The sequence below is a fragment of the Pygocentrus nattereri genome, chromosome 5 (assembly GCF_015220715.1).
Source record: "Pygocentrus nattereri isolate fPygNat1 chromosome 5, fPygNat1.pri, whole genome shotgun sequence".
Lineage (NCBI taxonomy): Eukaryota > Metazoa > Chordata > Actinopteri > Characiformes > Serrasalmidae > Pygocentrus > Pygocentrus nattereri.
This window is the reverse complement of record NC_051215.1, coordinates 46,161,834-46,183,419: the sequence shown is the minus strand read 5'-3', so window position 1 is coordinate 46,183,419 and position 21,586 is coordinate 46,161,834. Positions and strand designations below refer to the sequence as shown.

General features: G+C 42.1%; 1 protein-coding gene and 1 non-coding gene across 3 annotated transcripts in view; one reads left to right on the top strand and one right to left on the bottom strand.

The window, feature by feature from the left end:
- prim2 (DNA primase subunit 2) overlaps positions 1-20,535 on the top strand; it is a 71,214-nt gene extending 50,679 nt beyond the window's left edge. For both annotated transcript variants that reach the window (XM_017724565.2, XM_017724564.2), the window contains exons 11-14: positions 7,581-7,707; positions 7,990-8,072; positions 17,059-17,127; positions 20,105-20,535. In XM_017724565.2, the coding sequence (XP_017580054.1) occupies positions 7,581-7,707; positions 7,990-8,072; positions 17,059-17,127; positions 20,105-20,323 (498 nt within the window). In that variant the 3' untranslated portion in view covers positions 20,324-20,535. The remainder of the gene's footprint in view (positions 1-7,580; positions 7,708-7,989; positions 8,073-17,058; positions 17,128-20,104) is intronic.
- On the bottom strand, positions 3,081-3,153 carry trnak-cuu. The gene has a single exon. It is a non-coding gene; the product is annotated as a tRNA-Lys (tRNA).
- Positions 20,536-21,586: the final 1,051 nt, after the last annotated feature.

The following is a 21,586-nucleotide window of genomic DNA, read 5'->3' as shown; positions in this document are numbered from 1 at the left end:
TCGCATGAAAAAGAAATAGCTGGAATGGGGAGTTCCAGAGCCTATAATACACAAATAATATATTATATTAAGTACGCTTAACATAAAGGAATTGAGGAGGCTTGTAACAACCACCATGACCTTTTATCCGGGTTTCCTGGTGCAGTTACTAAAGGATCAAACTTTTTCTGACTCTTCTTAGTACCAAGAAAATTCCAGTAGGAACGTCTTAACCATGCACTCCATTAAAATGGACTTTTCACTTGTGCCTCATTTGTCAAATAAAATGAAACATGCTAATATTTCAGTTCAAAAACGTGAAAATCTCAAGTGAAGTTTAAGTTCTCTGAAGCAAGATCAAAGCTCTATAAGCAATAGATCAGAGCTGCCGTGGTGATAAAGCTCAGCAGTATGGAAAGGGCATGATCACAATGATGGATTATCATGCTCAGCCTTCCGTTTACTGCTATTACCATTTATAGTAAAATGCACAACTAAGATCTGTGGGCAGGATAGGAGCCAAAAGGGAAAAAAATAAAAAAATAAAGAAGAAAGATGAATGCGTATGCATGTTTGAACTGCGGCTGGGAACCATTAAAACTCTAACCAGCAGTGTTGGATTGCCTGGAAGGTTAACACCAGCGTACATAGTTCAGGACAAAAATGCTTTTATCACCCGGGTTAATACTCTGTCCTTTAGCACAAGTACTGTGTTAATGCACTCTACAAGTTTCAGACACTGATTCATTTCTGATTAAAGTGAAAATTTTTACTTTTTCTTTAGTGCTCAGTGACATGAAATGACGCTTCTGAAATGGCATAGATCAGGAGTCGGCAACCCATTTGTTAAGAAAAGCCTTTTTTTTTTCCTTTTCAACAAAAATCAAACCACTTTGTGAGCCTTTATTATAGGCTGTAGTCGCTTTTCTCGCATGTCCAGCAGAAAACTGTCCCACAAAAGTAGAACAGTTTCTTGTAAAGTCTTTCAGCGTTCAGCTTCAGCTTTTTACAAGGCTGAATTCAGCTTCTCATTCACCAGCTTCTTATCCCCCCCCTTGCACCTTAAATGGTTTTTGAGGTGCCAGAATGTAACTGCTGCACCCTTTGAGGTGGACCAGGAAAATGTGAAGAAGAAGCTGCTAAAAGAGGAACTTGAGCATTGTGACTTTTTAGTGGTTGACCGTTTCTCTTTGCAGGTTAAACATATCAGGAAACCAGCTGAGCGCTTATAAACGCAGGTAAGTCCATCCGTCTCCAAATTATAGATGTTCGTCTTAAATCTCTCTCTTTGCCTTTTCTTTAGCTACAAGCTAGGTGAGGTTGTGGGCTGTGTTGTTAGGATGACCAGCTCTCTGCACACATCTTCAGGGCTACATGAACGCCAAGATTTAACACCATTTATTGTTAGAACTGTGTTTGAGCGATCAGCAGAGCTTTTTTACTGCAGTTGTATTTTTGCCTAAAAATCTTTTTCTGCTGAGGAGTCGCAACAGGGCAGTAAACGAGCCACTGGTAGAGTTACCAAGAGTTACCGACGACTGGTAAAGACCTCAGAGAGAGGGCGATGTAATCAGATCTTGGTGATGGACCAGTAGCCTTATAATGATGCTTCAAAGGAAATAATTTAGGGCTGGGCAGAAAAACACCATCACTATTGTGATAAAATCCCTTACAGTATGCCACAATGTTACTCCAAGCATATTGCTGATTTCATCAGTGTTTAAATTTGCATGTTTGATGACAAAGAGTAGAAGTGGTGCTGTTTAACTGGAGGTTTTGATAGTATTTTTAAAATTGTGGCACTTCTTTGTTCTAAGCCATCAGCAAAAATATTGCTCCGTATTGTGTATCGTAAACTTTCTGAAATATCGTGATATTATATTTTCGCTCACCTTTCTGATGATGCTGCCAGAGAACTAATGTCATGTTTTATCCCAGGTTTCTGTTAAAACAGTGCATTTCTGTTGGACTCTAATAAGGCGCTGGGCCACAGTAGAGTAAATTTGTCTTTTGAGGCCTCACCAGTTTGTTTTTATATTTAGATATATTGCAATATATAGCAATATAATTGCAATATGCTATTTTGACCATGGCATAGAGCCCTGTCCCAAATGTATTTTTCATTGATTTCATTTTTAAGTGTCCTTAGAAGGTCAGGTATTCTTCGGAGCTGTAGTCTTGGCTGTATTTTAGAGATAAAGTCGTGACGTTGTGAGCTATTGTTTGGAACAGTCAGTGTTTTTTCTTTCTTTCTTTTTTTCTTTGGGCCCATTGTGTGGAGTTGCCTCTCTTCAGAGATTCTCTTTGTAAAGAGCCTTGCAGTGGCGATTAAAGGGGAAGCGTTTTAATAGCATTAACTTCAAGATGCGCTGGGGCTAGTGCCACATCACCGACAATGGCCTGTCTGCAGGCGGTCATGCTGAGTTCCTGCTTCCATTTGAGGTGCATGCAAGCACACAATGAGGATGATATCATTTATTTGTAGGTGTGTGCTTGTGTGCGAGTTCCTCCAGTGGCTTGAATCTTAGCTGCAGTCCCACAAGACCGAGTATGAAATGGCTAACTTTCTCTGTTTCTATTTACCTAACGCACTCCTAATCCCTTCAATAGAGTGAGCAGACGTTTGGGAGTTGAAGGGCCTTTCATGGACCCTAAGCAGTGATACTTTGAAATGTCTCTGATTAGTAGATGTTGAGGTGCCAGTCTGTTGTGGAAAGTGACCTGCATAAGCTGATGTTTATTGGTTTTCCTGCTTCTCAGTTTCATGTCATCACTTGATTTGCTTTTCGTAAGAGTTGATATTCTTAAGTGATTAAGTTAAGTGATACTGTTTTGATCCCACAACCGGGGAAATTCCATCTCCGCATTTAACCCATCCATGCAAGTGAAACACCACACACACACTAGGGGGCAGTGAGCACACTTGCCCGGAGCGGTGCGCAGCCCTATCCACGGCGCCCGGGGAGCAATTGGGGGTTAGGTGTCTTGCTCAAGGACACCTCAGTCATGGACTGTCGGCGCTGGGGATTGAACCGGCAACCTTCCGGTCACAGGGCCAGATCCCTAACCTCCAGCCCACGACTGTCCGAACATGTTGTCTACGCCCAACGTGGGGCTCGAACCCATGACCCTGAGATTAAGAGTCTCATGCTCTACCGACTGAGCTAGCCGGGCTGCTGTGCTCCCTTAATGTATGCAAATGCATCTTGTGATCAGGATTGCCGTAGTAGTTGTTGTTGGGCTTGGAGCGGGGATGTACATTTCTGAGCATGTCTGCTCTCTTTCCAGTGTATTTAAGACCGACTCTGTCCATATCTTTCTGAGTTTTGGGAATTCTCAAGGCGCAGTTCAGAAGTAAAGGAGCTCTCAGGGTTAAGCAGTCCAAAAGGCGTAATTTTCAGGAGAACTGAGCATCTTCTTGCCTGCTGCTGCTTCAGAACATCCAGTGCCAGGAGCCTTTTTTTACATGCTGTTGCAAATTCATGACCAATTACCTCGCCAATTTATTTCAGTCCGGATTTTTTCCAAGCTTCGACTTGGAATAGGTATGAAATGCCTCCGATGTGCATTTGCATACATTAAGGGAGCGGCTGTTGACATTAATACAGTAATTAGTTGCATTTTAATGAGCTCAGCTTGCAGGGGGAGAGAGAAAGGCAGCACAAGTGTGCAGGTGACCCACTGACTGAGTGCTTGCTGAAGAGAGTGAATGACTGTCTCACTATATGCTGTGAAGGAGTGGAATTTTATTCATATTTCATGATTTGTAGATCTGGTCTCACTGCATAGTAACGCTGGTGTGTCTTTTTAGGGGAGAGTCAATCAGGTTTGCACATAATATTAGACGATCCAGTGCAATCTGGGAATACCGGATCTAAGCATAGTCTGTGGGCACATTCACACCTGCCTCGTTTTGTGCATATGGAAACTTTTCTTTAGTTTGGTCTGTTTTGAATCGGTATGATCGCTCCACTCGTACTCAGGTGTGCACTAAACAACTGAACTCTGATCCAGTACAAAAATTTCCAGTCTTTGTTAGCTTCCAAATGAGCCCTGGCTCCGTTTGCTGCTTGTTGGGAATTTTTTGGGGATTTTTTGTAATTGTTCGCACCACAAGGGGGAAATTAGCATCAGAGCACCTTAACACTGCACTGTCCACGTAAACTATTTTAATGTGTGACTCTCTTCAAATTCTCATGTAATATAACAGCAGACAATAAAGTAACGACAAAGCAATGCCTAGGATTTTGGCACAAGTAGTACAGGACATATTGCTTTAGCTTCCTGATGGGTTCCGTTCAAATTGACAAACCAATCATAAATAAACAGAAATCACGAGGTTTATTATTGATTTGACTGTGATGCATGTCGGTGCTGAGCGTCTCTATTTTCAGGCATAGTAGGAGTTGTTTTGTTTCAAGAGACAGCAAATATGACAGCAACAGGCCGCTTGTATTATACCTGCAAACATTCTGGCCAGTAAACAAGCACTCACATATGTACACGCGTGGACAAAATTGTTGGTACCCTTCCATTAAATAAAGAAAAACCCACAATGGTCACTGAAATAACTTGAAACCGATAAAAGTAAAAATAAATAAAAATTTACTAAAAAATCAATTAATGAAAATCAGACATTGCATTTGAATTGTGGTTCAACAGAATAATAAAAAAAAAAAAAACCCTAATGAAACTGGCCTCTGTTGGTACCCATAACTTAATATTTCTTTACACAACCCTTTGAGGCAGTCACTGCAGTCAAGCGATTTCTTTAACTCTCAGTTAGACTTCTGCACCTGCCCACAGGTATTTTGGCCCACTCCTCATGAGCAAACCGCTCCAGCTGTCCCAGGTTTGAAGGGTGCCGTCTCCAGACTGCATGTTTCAGCTCCTTTCAAAGATGTTCAATAGGATTTAGATCAAGGCTCATAGAAGGCCACTTCAGAATAGTCCGATGCTTTGCTCTTAGCCATTTTTGGATGTTTTTAGCTCCCAGACCCATGACCTGCGACTGAGACCAAGCTTTCTGACACTGGGCAGCACATTTTGCTCCAGAATGCCTTGATAGTCTTGTACCCTGCACAGATTCAAGTCACCCTATGCCAGATGCAGCAAAGCTTTTTTGGCTTATTGATATGCATATTGGCAAGTTCCAGTCTCGCTTTTTTATGACTTGCTTTCAACAGTGGTTTCCTCCTGTCGTCTTCCATTAAGTCCACTTTGGCTGAAACAGTGACGGATGGTGCGATCTGACACTGATGTACCTTGACCTAGGAGTTCACCTGTAATCTCATTGGAAGGTGTTCTGGGCTCTCTGGTTACTACTCATATTATCGGTCTCTTCAATTTGTCATCAAATCAGTCCTGTGGACCTTAAACTTCTGGATAATATTTGTAGTAACAGGAACATCAAGCCTTGTGGAGATGGTCTTATAACCTTTAACATGTTTGTCTATAATTTTCTTCCTAATCTCCTGAGACAAGTCTCTCCTAAACTTTCTGTGGTCCATGTTCAGTGTAGTACACTTTTGACCCTTTAAATAGGCAGACTGACCAATTACAAATTGCGAGACAACTGTGATGCTAATTACAGGACACATCTTAGTTCAACATGCCCCTATGGTCATATTATTTTTCATCTTTTCTAAGGGTACCTGAATTTTGACCATAAATTTGTGTTTTAAAATGATTCTGTTGAACCACAATGCAAAAGCAATGTCTGATCTTCATTCGTTGATTTTCAGTCAATTTTTATTTATTATTACTTTTATCAGTTTCAAGTTATTACAGTGACCCATGTGGGTTTAACAGAAGGGTACCAACAATTTTGCCCACGTGTGTAATCTGGTGCACTTTAGCCATTGTAATATTTAATCAACCAAATTAAATGAAATGGATACAATGCCACAAAAACTCAAGCTCTAGTTTGGGCTTCAGCAAATGAACTAGGTGTGAAAACAAAGTTTAGTGGTGGATCTTGAAATATGATTCTTTGTACATATAATTTCCAGTAACTATATCTGGACTCGTATGTTATCGTAATAAAACAGGAGTCTTCCTAAATCCATAAACCGCTCACATTCAATTAATGTGGTTAAGCTGATTTGATTGCCTCTTTAACGACGGCGAGCCTGCAAGAAGTCACCTTGCCAAGTTCACAGGTTTTATAATAGTAGTAATGGCCTTTGAGAGCAGTGGATGAAGAACACTCTCTCACTCCCAGTCCTGACAACCAACAGAGGGAGGCTGGGTTTTCCGTTTGGATGGTTACCAGAATGTACATTATTGGTTTGTTGAGTTCAACACTGAGATTGAATGCAGTGACCCTCATCAAATGCTAACACTCTAATAGTTTCTTAAGCATATGCAATATTCCTCAAGTCAGGGAGTGCACACATTACGGTTCTTATGCTGGGGAAATGGCTGTGTAGATTTCACATCAGGGTTTTGATATATATGATATCAGCTTGGTGAGGTAATCTTCTGAAAGAATTTCTGCTGATTTTCTCATCTACACAGTGTTCTTTTTGTGATGATGGCCTTTGTTGTGTCTGTACATTCATGCAGTTTGTGTCCCGTTTCAGTCTTACGAAGCCAGATGGGATTTCATAAGGAAAGTGTCTAGACATCCGTGAATTTTTTTTGGGCTAAATGTGGGTGGGAACATAGTTTGTTCCTACCCTAAAATCTCTCAAGTGTGAAATTTGTAAACTAATCTAATGCAGAGGCAGAGCTCAAAGGAGAACTGACCAGAGCAGTGGTCTTCAACCTGTGGCCTCCACTGACTATCAAAATTTAGCCAAACTAATTTTAAATATAAGAAATATTGTTGTGATGAATCATATCTGGTTCCTTCATTGTTCTGCTAATTATGTTTATAATGTTATTTTCAGTGTGCCTTTCACTTTTTGATCATATGGAAATCGTCCCTAATGGATACATGGTTAAATTTGGGATATTTCAATTGGAGAGATGCACAGATCATCTTCCACTTCCTTTTTCAAATAGAAACCAACATAAAATCATTGCAGCTTTTAAATCGTTGCATCCTGCAAAGCACCTTTGCCGGCTAAAGCTTAAGGCTACACTCGACATAAGTATCAAAGTTGCCCACTGTGGCTAAATATCCTAGCTGCATTAGTGATGTAACCTACGTTTAGGATGGTGTAATGTCTGTTCTCAATGTTTAGATGCTTCTGTGGATATATGCATTTCTCTGCTATTTTTATCATCACTTTTATTATAGGTGGACACAATTCAGAGTATGTACTTGTGCTTGTAAACCTGGGAATTGAGACGTAGGAGACAGAGCAGCCACATTATCCATAATCCAGTCACAGCTATCTGTATTTTGGCAACGCCTCTGCAGCAGGTCCCCACTGATAGCTCAGTATTTCATTATAGAAAACATCCTGCCAGGATCCACTTGATGAACGACAATGTCTCTTTCACCCCCAACCTCAGCACTCCCAGCCCAGTCCACTGCACCCCTCTTGCTTTTCAGATATGTTCTCTTCCTCAATCTGACACTCTCCCCCTCTCTCTCTCTCTCTCCCCCTCCCTCGTTTGCTCTCTCTCTCTCCCTGTGTCTCGCTCCCTAGTTTGACAAAGCATATGCCTACAGCATCCGCCACATGTTTGGAAAGGAAGGCAAGCGAACAGACTACACCCCCTACAGTTGTATGAAGGTGATTTTGTCAAATCCACCCAGCCAAGGCGACTACCACGGTGAGTAATGGCCACCGAGGACGTTCATTTCGTGTGTGATGAACCCGTTGTGATTCTCTGGAGCCAACGCTTGGGATAATGTCTCTTAAACAAACACACTTCGAGTTATGGCCACAAAATACACAATGAATCAATCATGGCATAACGTCCAAGCCACAATAATAATTACTGCGCCAATTGTACTGTGAACCTTGCTAACCAGTTCATATCTGTGCTGTTCTCCTGTCCTCCTCCTCCTCCTCCTCCTCCTCCTCCTCCTCCTCCTCCTCCTCTTCCTCTCAGGGTGTCCATTCCGCCACAGTGACCCGGAGCTACTGAAGCAGAAGCTCCAGTCTTATAAGCTCTCCCCCAGTGGGATCATTCAGGTGGGTCCACACACACACACACACGCACGCACTGCAGGTTCACTCTCACTGTCAGTTGAATTGAAGTCTTGCACACAGGATTATGGCTATTCTCCATTATGTGGCCTCTGAGGACTTTAGGCTGAGCTCAGTGTCATGTGCTGCTGTAATAACAAGCTTTAGTGTGTTCCTCTTAAAACACTATGGTTGTGAGTGTTTGGCTGCTAGAGAGCAGATTCATGTCCATTGTAAGGTTTTACAAAAATTAGGGTTGCAAAGTCTGGCCAAATCTTTTGACTAGTGAAAACATCAAACACTTCACTGCATTTTAAATAAGCAAAGCTTCAGGCTTTATTGAATAAAAACACAGCCTGTCACAACGGATTTAACAATAATGTGATATAGCCTCCTTAATTACGTTTACCCCAAGTTAACAAGTATACACTCCTGGGCCTGACTGGGGCAAGCTTGAACCTCATATATATTGATTAGAACTGCACTATGTAAGATTTAGGCATTTGGTAACCTCTCTGGACATGGGTGATCACATACAATAGGTGGACGCAACAGAAGCAACATGACATTTAAGAAAAGTCACTAGTAGCCTTCCTTAGCACCGTGTCATATGGCTTAATTTCTTAGTTGCAAGAATTATGTAAACTCCATAAACATGGTTTCATTTCTGAGCTGTATCACCTTGTAGTGGCTCTGGTGAAACCAGTTCAAGTTAAGTTGGCTCAAGGAGTCGACTCCATCCACTCTAGTGGCAGGAAACAAGATAAAGACCCATTAGGGCTTCTGGAACAACTTGGTCTTGCATATTCTTGCATGGAATTGAAAAACGGTCCAAGTTGAGTAAAAAAACTTGGATATTTAAGTGTCACTTGCTTATTGGAAATTACATTTATTATCAGAAAATGTTGATCAGTTAACGGTTGATCAGTGACTCATAAACATACCTAGAGAGAACGGACTGAACGGAGATGTAGGTCTTTAGTTTGATGGTTATAAAGAGATGTGATGGTGTTGTCGTATGACCATACATACACATTCTCAGACTATTTTTGCTTTGACTATTGACGTAGTCATGAGAGAATTTATTAGTCAAATGATTTAATAAATGAGTTCTCAATTTTTTTTTTTTGTAATCAGTCAAAATCTCTGAAAAACGGGGATTGATTGCCTAATTGAATATGAAAACGCAGAGCTGGTTTTGTGTAGATTTTGTTAGAGTAGAGGTCGTAAAGGTGGATGACTTCAAATATCTTGGGTCAACTATCCAGAGTAATGGACAGTGTAGAAAAGAGGTGAAGAAGAGGGTGCAGGCAGGATGGAGTGGGTGGAGACGGGTGTCAGGGCTGATGTGTGACAGAAGGATAGCAGCAAGAGTGAAAGGGAAGGTTTACAAGACAGTAGTGCGTCCTGCTATGATGTACGGTTTGGAGACTGTGGCTCTGTCTAAAAGACAGGAGGCTGAGCTGGAGGTGGCGGAGATGAAGATGCTGAGATTTTCGTTGGGAGTGACAAGGATGGACAAGATTAGAAATGAGCAGATCAGAGGGACGGTGAAGGTGGAGCCGTTTGGAGATAAAGCCAGAGAGGCCAGGTTGAGATGGTTTGGACATGTGTTGAGGAGGAATAGTGGATATATTGGTCAAAGAATGTTGGAGATGGAGCTGCCGGGTAGAAGGAGAAGAGGTAGACCACAGAGAAGGTTTATGGATGTAGTGAAGGTGGACATGGAGATAGTTGGTGTGAAAGTAGAGGAGGCAGTGGATAGGGCAAGATGGAGGCAGATGATCCGCTGTGGCGACCCCTAAAGGGAGCAGCCGAAAGAAGAAGAAGAAAGAAGATTTTGTGTAGATTTTGTAAATATTTTGTCAGAATATCTGAGTTAATAGCGAGCAAAGTTTCCTCCTAAAAATGCACCTGAAGATGACCAAAGGACACTGATCTTTGAAATGGTATCCAATTCCCTTGTTATCTGTAGGACGTTGAGAACCTTCAACTCTCCACATGCTGTTTAGTTCTCTGTAACTGGAGATGGTTTGTGTGTGATTTCTCCAATGCGTTTTTAGTTCTGTCTGACCCTTCTGAGGGCTGATTTGAAAGCCAGTGTTTCAGAACGCACATTTTAGCAGCTTTTTAAGACATGGAATATTATAAAGGATAGGCAATAAATTGAGATTTCTCAGACACCAGTGTAGTTAATGGACTTATTGTAATTAGCCTATAAAGTTAGGTGTTAAATATGGATGTTCATTGTGCACTGAAGAAAGTATTCAGCTCCAGTTGGGTACATTAGATTGGATTTTTTTTATGCAGTCTTCACCTTGTCCCCATGAAAATGAAACCGTATATCAAAGACTTGAAGGATACATTCGTATTAATGTATCAGAGGAAAAGCAAATGGTACCAAATATAACTTGCCGTAGCCTTAGAAAAGAGTGCATTAGATAGGGAAAAATGGTGTTTGAGCCTTACAACATTATTCATATTGTTCACATGTAAATGAACATTTTGGATTTTTTTATTATATCCAAATAAAAGCAAATAGTGCCTAATATGAGTTTCAAGGCCAGCTGGGAATGGAAGCCTCTGTTCCAGTCCACCTCAAGTCAACTATTACAGAAGTAAAGGAATAATCAGATATACTTTGTGTGGTGTGTGTGTGTGTGTGTGTGTGTGTGTGTGTGTGGTATGACTAACCAAACACCGGGTATCACTTACCATATATAAGGCCACCATTTAGAAGTGTAAAAATGCAATGGTGCTTCTGAAGGTAGCGGTTGTGCTGATTTGGTATATTGGATCCTATGTATTGATTGACATCTGGTAAAACTGGTTCCCATGTTTTTGGCATAAATAAATCTTTAGGGGTAATTATATAAAATCTTTGTATGCTGTAGTATTAACATTACTGGAACGAAGGGACCGAGCCCAAATCATTAGCAGACACAGACCAGTATCCCTCCTCCTTCTGACTTTACTGATGGCACTATGCATTTGGGTCTCTAGTTTTCTTTTGGCATCCGCCAAACCCACATTAGTCCATCACACTGCCATATAGTGAAGCGTGTTTCCACTGCTCCAAAGTCCAGTGGTTTTACATGACTGCAGCCAACTCTTGGCATTGTGCATAGTGACACATCCTCTTCATGCGGATTAGGGAGAAATCCTCTTCTGCCCCAAACACAGCACAGCAGCAGATTGCTGTCATTATTCGGTCAACCCACAGATACAGTATTTAATTGTTATATACCAATCAGAACTAGGGTGCTATTATGGAAATAATGTTCAAATTTCATATGTCTATTTTCAGTGGCTTTCAAAGAGTGAGCGCAAAAAGATTAACCTGTAAATTATCATCGTTAACAACCCAGACAATAATGATAATGTCATAATAATGACACATTTTAAAGCCGTTCTTAAGAAGAATTGTCTTTTTAAAACCCGCTTATGTAGTTTCCATGGAGATTCTGACATTCATCAATGTTTTTTCATCGATGATGAACCGAATCCACGTTCAAGAGCACAAAGGTGTGAACAGTTCTGCAGTTTAAGAACATCATGAATATAACAGACTTTCTCAAGAACAACTTCAGGAAGATATTAGCGATTGAGGGCTAATAATTGCAGTTTATAGGGCACCGTTCACAAACCCAAGGGCACTTTAGTTTGAGAAGCAAAACAACCCAACATTGAAGAAAAAAATGATAGAAGAAGCTTTTTAAGTTAGAGGGTAGAGGAGTCACTCACTGATTGTGGGGTGAAAGCTCTAAAATCCAATGAAATAACTGCCACCAATCAGTCTTGTGCGTGGGACTGTGACAAGTCCAGTGCCAGAAGATCCGAGGGAGTGAGAAGGAGAGTAAAGACGAAGGTTCCCTGAGATATGAAGGTGCAAGACCATGGAGGGCTTTAATAGTTAGCAGGAGAGGTTTGTACTTGATGCAGTGAGATATTGGTAACCAGTAATAAGGCCTGGTGGAGGATAGGGGTGATGTGTAGAGATGTGTGCAGACCATCCACTTTCATTTAGTTTGTGTCTAAATGATGTAGAACATATTCTACATACACAAGAGCACGATGTGTCAGCTGTCGTAAGCGCTGCGAGTGGTAAGCAGCTCTTCAAATTGCATCGAAAATGGCAGTCGTTGGAGTCCAAGCACTACGTCCTTTAGAGAGTCAGCAGAACACAAATGACGAGTTTTTTGAAAGTGGTCCCTATTGATAAAGGGTTGTTGGGTTGTAAAGGAATTCTAGTAGGAGCGATGCCGCTGGACCCGTCTGCACGGGATTGGTCACCTTTCTCCACTGCTTGAGTTTTTGTGTCTTGAGTATGAACTCGTCTGCTTGTGCATGAAGGGAAGATTATGTTGGAACTGCATGATTGGAAAGACCCCAAGACTCCTACAGAGTCAGTGTAACTCGCTCTGATGAAAAAGAACCCATATGTATTCTTTATGGGCAAGTGCCTGTCTGCTGTGTGCTTTCGAGTCTTACCGTGGGTAGCTTGTCCAACATGACCCACAGTGTGTTTGAGGGAGATGGTGGACAGCTCGCTAATGCACTCTGACAACCCAGCCCAAGGGCTGCACATTTCTCATCAAATTAAATTCACTATTTCTTTGGTGACCCCAAGCATTCTAGCCCCCATCCCCCTCAACCCCCACGTAGTCTCAGGCTGTTCAGAGAGGACCTGTGGCTAGAGAGCGTGGCTGTGGTGGCAGTGTGGAGTTAAGGCCAGGAGCTCTCGCAGCATGCAGCCTCCTCTCACCGCAGCACCAGCCCAGTGCGCTGGATAATTAAAAACTCCAGCGAAATGCGAGAGGCCTGCGTAGGAGGCTGATTAAAATGCAGAACGTCAGTCCCTCTCAGTCGCCCAGTCTGGTGACAAAGTGACACCAGAGGCCAGAAGGAGCAGGTGCCAACGAGCCGTACTGTAGGAAAAGGAGAATTAACCTCTTTCTCACTTTCTCAGTGAGCACCCAACACTGCCATGGATCTCTCACTTCTGGATGTGTCGAAAGGCTAAAGAATCCCACGTTCTCAAACAGCAGATTAGTGTGGAGGAATGGGCAGAAAAGCCATTAATGACTGTGTCCAGAGACCTCTGCTGTTCGTTTTAGTTGGGGGCTCTAAATTCAGTCATGTATTAATCAAAATTAGGCCTCTGCAGTTAATATGCAGAAGGCTGCATTCAGTTTAGTAAGTAGTACCGTGCACGCTCCCTTACAGTCATTGGCTTCTGGTTATTCATCGCACCACACATTAAATGGAAGTTCTAGCGCAAGAAGTCTTGCTGAACCTTGCTGTTCACGTGGAATATCCTGAAGATATTCTGACAAATAAGTGTTCATGCAGTAGTCACTACGCCTGCAGCTGACTTATTTCTGATAATGATCCGTCGACTATTGTTTGGTTAATCAACTATTTCATTTAAACAAAACAGAAACCATATCAGCCCAAATGCTTCCTTTGTGAAGTTGGTTTTGTTTCCGTGTATTCAGATTTCTTTCTACAAAAGCTTTTGAAGGGTGAGCGAAAAGTCCTTATTAGAGCACCATAAAGTTGATTTTAAGCGTTTGTCATGTTAGCCACCCCAACAATATCTGATTAATTTAGGTTTCTGTGCATTTGTATTTACTTTAAAACTCATAATTTAGTTTAAGGTTATGATTCTGAAAGTTGGCCTTTAGATTTACTCATTTTCCAAGATTACATGCCAAGGAACCTGTTTTGTGCAGCTCTGTGTCCATAATCAGGAGTTGGGAAAACTCATTGCAGTCTGGTAGACCTGCTACACTCATTCTGAACCCATCTGTTTTGTGCCGTGCTGAGGCTACTCTGTGTTTTTATGGCCAGACTTTATTTCTGACTCTGTTACCCAAGGCAAGCGTAAGGCTCAGTAATAACCGTTGGAGTTAAGTCATGAGAACTGACCAGCAGTAGGTTACACAAATTCACACACCAGTACCACAAAAACTCTTTTATTGCAGTTCTTGGGTAAATACAACTGTGTGGATTCAGAGTGAATAAATCAAGCTGCTGAAAACTGTTTCTGCTGCATATCTACCTGGTCCACTATGGAAAACTGTGACCAGGTCATCATTACAGAGGTATGTGTACAGAAGAACATGAGCCGTAAATGCTCAGAACAAAGCTTGGTCTGCCCCATGTGAAATCACCTCTGTGGAACCTTTATCATGAACTATTGATTGTGAAGATTTATTTGTCATGGACTGAAAACCACGAGACAACCCGGGCAACATTTCAGAATTCAGCTCACATTGAACAGATAACACCTTTCATATAGGGTTCATGTGACCTCTGCCCTTCATCTGTCATTTGTTACTGCAGCAGTGAAGCTTCTGGATCAGTTGTAGCCCCTCTTGCCTTCAAGAGCCTATATAATGCATTCCTGTTCTCGATATGTTGTTGAGCTGGAATGCCATGGTCGAGTGGGAATACATGCTGACCACAGCTAGAGGAGAGGAAGGGCTTGATAGAAAAAGGATCTCCAGATCTATTTAAACTGGAGTAAAGATTGTTTGTTAATCATCGTGATTTAGTTATGTGCTGGTTCAGGCATTCAGGATGCTGCAATTTTAAACACGGTCACAAATGCTGTTAGTCAGACAAGTCGCAGTTTCACCAGAGATCTTTTAGACGCCCAAATTAGCTCTGCTTTTACAAGCTTCCGCTATGCTGTCACACACTGATCTCGTCGTGCATTCCCTTCTCTGAGCTGAGCTCGTGAACCGTCACAAAGAACGCAGAAACAGCACATCAAAGGAGTAGCAGGGAATGTTTACTCACTAAAAAAGGTGAAAACATGCTCCATCAGACCAGGAGAAGGAGAAACGTCTCATGAATACATGAGACAAAGCATGCCACAAACAGCATATGTATGAAGGCTTTGTTTAACACGCTGCTTGTCATACCGCTGAAAGGCTAATCCAGTATTATTCAGAGGTTGGATTTAAGGTGAAAGAAAAAAAAAAACAAGCTTAATTTGTCAAAGCATTTTAGTATTGAATCCAATATCTTTTTTTTTTTAATAAAGGAATATAGTCCTGTATGATAATTGTCCACGGTGAGCATCATTGTGGAGTTTATTATTGCTTATTTTCTCATGCACATTTTATCATAAACACATAAATATGCACACTGCTGTTAAAAACTAATCTGATCAGGCCTAACATTCTGACCACCTCCTTGTTTCTACGCTCATTGTCCAGCTCCTCTTGCTCTATAGGTGCACTTTGTAGTTCTACAGTTACAGACTGTAGTCCAACTGTTTCTCTCATACTTTGTTACCCCCTTTTACCCTGGTCTTCAGTGGTCAACACCCCATGGACCCTCACAGAGCAGGTACTATTTGGGTGGTAGATATCCATTCAACAGTGTCCTGTGGGCAGCGTCCTGTGACCACTGATGAAGGACTAGAGGATGACCAGCACAAACTGTACAGCAAGAGATGAGCTAATGTCTCTGACTTTACAGCTACAAGGTGGACTGACAAGGTAGGAGTGTCTAATAGTGGACAGTGAGTGTTTAAAAACTCCAGCAGCACTGCTGTGTCTGATCCACTCAGACCAGCGCGACACGCACTAACACACCGCCACCAGTCAGCGTCAGTGTCCTTGCAGTGCTGACAATGATCCAAATAGTACCTCCTCTGTGAGGGTCCTGACCACTGGAGATCAGGGTAAAAAGGGGCTAACAGAGTATCAGAGAAACAGATGGACTAAAGTCTGTAACTGTAGAACTACAAAGTGCAGCTATACAGTAAGTAGAGCTGATAAAATGGACAATGAGCGAAGAAACAAGGTATGTAATTGTCTTTATTAATTAATTTATTTAGTGTGTGTACTTGTGATATTGGCGCTTTGCAGAAGGCTGCAATATGCAAGTGAGCCCTCTGACAAATAAGTCATATTTTAATGTACTTTGAGCTTTCTGACTAATTACAGATGATGCAAAGGAGTTTCTGCAGGTTTTTAGGGAATCAAGGCATTGTAAATAACTTTGACCTGTTGTATTCTGTGTCGCGCCACGCCAAAGGTTCCCCGCTGTGTTTTAATATATTGCAGTGTATATCAAAACTGCAGTATTTACATTTACGGCATTTGGCTGACGCTCTTATCCAGAGCGACTTACAATTTGATCATTTTACACAATTTTGCCTGACTGCATGTCTTTGAACTGTGGGAGGAAACCGGAGAACCCGGAGGAAACCCACACAGACACGGGGAGAACATGCAAACTCCACACAGAGAGGACCCTGGTCGCCCGGCCGGGGAATCGAACCCAGGCCCTCCTTGCTGTGAGGTGACAGCGCTACCCACCACGCCACCGTGCCGCCACACAGTATATAGCAGCTCTACTGCACACAACCGAGCGGAGAACACTCGCCATGGATCTGTATTGGGGCAGTCGTGGGCTGGAGGTTAGGGATCTGGCCCTGTGACCGGAAGGTTGCCGGTTCAATCCCCAGGGCTGACAGTCCATGACTGAGGTGTCCTTGAGCAAGACACCTAACCCCCAACTGCTCCCCGGGCGCTGTGGATAGGGCTGCCCACCGCTCCGGGCAAGTGTGCTCACTGCCCCCTAGTGTGTGTGTTCACTAGTGTGTATGTGGTGTTTCACTTCACGGATGGGTTAAATGCGGAGGTGGAATTTCCCCGGTTGTGGGATCAAAAAAGTATCACTTAATCACAAAGTGGTGTTTATCAGTACTGTGCAGCCTAAGTTTGAGTTGTTTTAAACTTTATTAAGAAACAGCGTGTGAAGAGTCATATTTTGTACGCGTGTCATCTTTGGGTATTGATGATGAATTTTTGATGGTTTCAGATGAATTGTACACGGCAGCTGAACATGCTGTGATTAACAATAGGAAGCAGAAAACACGATCCGTAACACAAAGGGGAAATAAACCCAAGACCACTGGCCTGCCAATTGATCTCTTAACAGCTCCTCTCTTTGTCTTTCTCTCTCACAGATTTTGGACCTTGTCAAGGGAATGCACTATCAGCTGGCCTGCCAGAAGTACTTTGAATTGACACACAATGTAAGGACGCCTTTCATTCTGACCCGGTCTAATTGGGCCTGTTTTTGGCAGCTCTGGGGCAGCCCTGCTGTTCTTCCAGAGACGCTCCACAGAGTCCGGCCACTGTAATCACATCCATCATTAGCTGTCGTAGCTGCTTAATTTTTATGGGTTTATTATAGCACTTAAGATTAATTTACCCTTGTATGAATTTTTAATTTATTTGATTTAATGCTTTTTAGCAGGGACCTTTTGGATCAGCAGTTTCGGGCGCATTCAAGGTTATTATTTAGCTGTTCTTTATGGGGAAAGTGAGCGCCAGCGTGGCTTGGGTGCTAAATCTGGGAGATCTTTTCTATGTTTTGTTGAAATTGAGTGTTCGGATTGCTCTGACATGCTTTACAGAGTTCAATAATGTGTTCTATAAACCAGGACATAAAAGCTGTGGATTTGTGGGTCAGAGCCGGTGGGAAAGCAAATGAATGGGGTACACATTTCAGTGTTCGCCGTTTCCTTGTGGCATTTCTATCCCTGCTGTGCTTACGGTATTTAGACAGGCGACTGTAGCGTTCGCGTTGGAGCTGCACAGTCTCCCGAAACACACACACACACACACACACACACACACACACACACACACACACACACACACGAGGGAACAGCATTTCCAAACTGCGTCAGTCAGGATTAGCTGTGTGGCAGGAGCCCTGTCCCTCTACTCCGAAACAGCCCGGCTGATGTGTTAGGGGTGAAAATGTGTGCTCACACCTGTGCGGAGCAAACAGCCGCTGTCTGCTTGGTGACAGGTTAATTTGAGTGAAAAGGAGAAAGTCTTTGATGTGAAAGTGAGAGATAAACCTTTTAATGTTTGTCATCGGTGTGATGCAAGATGCATTTAAGACTAGAGGATACAGGAAGAGAATCCTATATAAGGACATGAGGAAAAAAAAAGTCTTGGCACCAGAGACTTTCTTAAAAAAAATAATTTAACATAGCTGAATTGTGTATAACAATAACTGTTGTGTACTTAACGGTAGACAGGTATGGAAAATAGAATTGCTTACCATAACAGCCCACATACACTTTAATTAATTAATTAGCAATACACAGTAATGAAAACTAGGCCGAACCGTAAATCGAAGCCACACCTGAAAGAAAAATGAAAGTTGTTTTGCTTTTGAATAAATGTGATTCTTAAGAGTTCTTAAAGTACGTCTGCTGAAACTAGAAAAGTATATAGGCCAAAGAATCTGTCCATGAAAACCAACACACTCAACAGAAGAGAATGGTTGGTCCATAATAATGACTTGGCACTTTCTCATGATCATGAGATAGTAAGTCGTAATTATGAGATTGTAATTCATAATCATGAGAAACCTTTCCATTATTATGACATGCTCTATGGCCTCCTCCCAACCCCCACCCCCTGGTGGAAGAGACCTAGACTGAAGAAGGTATTGAAGATTGTACCGTCTTTTCATACTTGGCATGAACTGTGATCATAAATCTCATGTCAAACATCTTTTTAAAAACCGTGATGTTATTCCATGCAGCTGTGTTTTGTTTTTCCCAGCTGTTTTAATATCTATCAGGACAGAAGCCCAGCATTTCTGAGAATGTTCATGAAGGCCATGAACTAGTCTTAATCTGCAGGGCCAAATTCCTCCCCATTACTAGCATGTTTTATGTGGGTGTGTGTATCTGGGCTAACCCTTTCTTTTATGTTGTGATGTGCTCAAAGTGTCTATGACACGATAATGGCTTTTAATGGCCAACAGTGAAAACTGCAGCGCCTCTGCGATGCAATGGTACTAGTTAATGGTCATTCTGAGGGCACAAAGAATAGGGGTCGTTGCTGATAAGTAATAGCCGCAAGCCAAACAATGTGAACAACTTGTGATCTCTCAAAGCGAAAAAGACATCTCTCCTGATGAACAGCCCATGCTAACAGGACTTGAAAGATAAACTACCCCTTCCACAGCACCAGGGAAAGCCACATATCTGAAATTGAATGAGTCATATTTCACGTCAGTTGTATGAAGAGGCATCACTGACGTTAATGTGCACAATAAAGCATACTTATTGGTGCATCGCTGGATTCCCTTTCTCCTCAGCCATTGTCTGATCTGAGATGCTGGAGTATAAAGATACGGTTGTCGGGCCAAGTGGCAGGACTTCAGTCACCGCCTTATGTCCCACCTGTTTTCACATCCAGGAGTTGGAACAGATCACCACTGTTCCTCCCTCTCTGGCAGCAGTTATTAAAGGTCAAAATGTAATACTTCACCGATGAAATATTTACACAAGGGCAATAAATCAAGCGCTAGAGAAAGTAATGAAAAGGCGGCGGGGAGGCACATAGACAAGCACTGCCCCTCGCCATGGAGCGAGTGGGTTCAGAAATTAGCTCCCTCCAAAAACTCCTCGGGTTTGATTCATTTCTGAGCTCTTGCTTAGACTCTTCATGTTTATGCATTTTTCATTTGTCACGAAGAGGGCGCTTCAGTGTGGTTTTTGCTGTAATGCAGTAGCACTGAAATGGATCTGGGTGTAATGGATCGCTCAGTTTTCCACTTAAACATTGCCAGCGACCCAGCTGCTCTCCCCTCTGAGATAAGGACGGGCTCAGATCTTTGATTTATTTCTGGAGGACTAGGGATGTACGCTGCCCTGGTGATGTTCCACCAGTTCAAGTAGAGTTAAACAGTCTGTTTCCATTTAGTTTAAACAATGGGAGCGGACTCCGGTCTCAAGACAAGGCAGCTTGGTGGGAGCAGTCAGTGGAACTTCAAAGCAGGTCTACTTTGAGCCTTATACACAGAGGTAGAAAGGAGGGTGATGTTGTCTGGTTCAGCTTGCGCAGGAATTATATTTCCATGAACAAACCACAGCTCTAATCTGAATATCCGCCATCCTGTGAGCTGTCGACTACAGGATTACTGTGAAGTGTCAGCAGAAGGTCATGGAACTGTCTAAACTTTCTCGTTCCTCCAAACAGATTGAAGATGCTGGCTTTTCTCTGAACCATCCGAACCAGTACTTCATGGAGAGTCAGAAGCTGCTTAGTGGAGGCAAGGACATCAAAAAAGAAGTGGAGATGCCCCAGAAAGTGCAGGAAAATGCAGCCGCTAATGGTGCCAGTGTGCAACCTCAACCCAACACTACACAGGCAGAGGAAGAGATGGGAGATTTAGACTCGTACTTCCTTGATGAGTAATGGTTCAATCACACAAAATGACCAATTTAACGCTCATTTTGCATTATTATTTTTGCAACATGCTGTTTTAAATGTTGAAATGGTTTGAGTGGTTTTGTATTCTTAATAAAATAAACAGCAATCAGTAGTAGTGCTACAATATTTCTAAACTGATGAGTCACTCTGTTCACATCAGAAAATCTAATAAACTTTCAAACCTGAAAACAAATCTATAATCATGTCATGCTTTTTTTTCTTGGATACATACACAATTCCGGTTTGCTATTATCTGCTGCTGTGTAATATGTGGGCATTAAATAGAAGGGCATTCTAGCCTAGAACTAGCATTTACTATGTCATAATTATATGTAATTGTGTTTAGTCCAGTTTTGTATCCCTCAGCCACATTAAGTTGACAGAATTTGAGTTTATATCCTTCTCCTATCTGTTTTTCCCTGCCACTGTCCGCTCGCTCCAACACCCAGTATGCATTACGCAAGTACGTCATACAACCAGTTCCCCCGTTGAGATAAAGAAAATCACACGGCCCACTCCCAGGTGTCTGACCCAGAGTTCTTGTAGTCTTTAATAGTTCCTCTCATCTTCAAGATACGTCAGAAACGGGGTTTTCCTCGTCTTCAAATCGCATAGTCTCACTCTTGAGACTGCTGCGGCAGAGCTCTAAGATGTTAGCAGGCATTTTTCCAACAGATGGGCCGAATGCTACTTTTTTATTTTAAGCACCCCTTTAACAGATATCGGTAAAGGTATATCAGAGGCCTTTTCTGCAAGGCATAGGTTTCCTCAGCTGTGATATCTGCTGGCCCTTTTTCATTTTGAGGGATGCTTTCAATATGATCAGATTGGCGAACCCCATTTCCGAACAAGTTGGCAAGCTGTGCAAAATGTAAATAAAAACAAGATGCAGTGATGAATCATTTTAAACCCTATATTTCATTGCAAATGGTACAAAGACAACATGTCAAATGTTAAAACAGAAATGTTGTTAAAAAGACACCTGGTTGTTAATTGGCAACAGGTGAGTAACATGATTGGATATAAAGTCTTTGAGAAGTAAAGATGAGCAGAGGTTCACCACTCTGTGAAAGACAGCACGAGCAAATAGTGCAACAATTCAAGAAGAACGTTTCTCAAAATAAAATGGCAAAGAACTTTTGCTTTTCATCGTCTATGGTAGATAATAACATTTAAAAGATTCAGAGAATCTATAGGAATCTCTGTCGGGACCAGAGCCCTCAAGTGGCACTGCATTAAAAATAGACA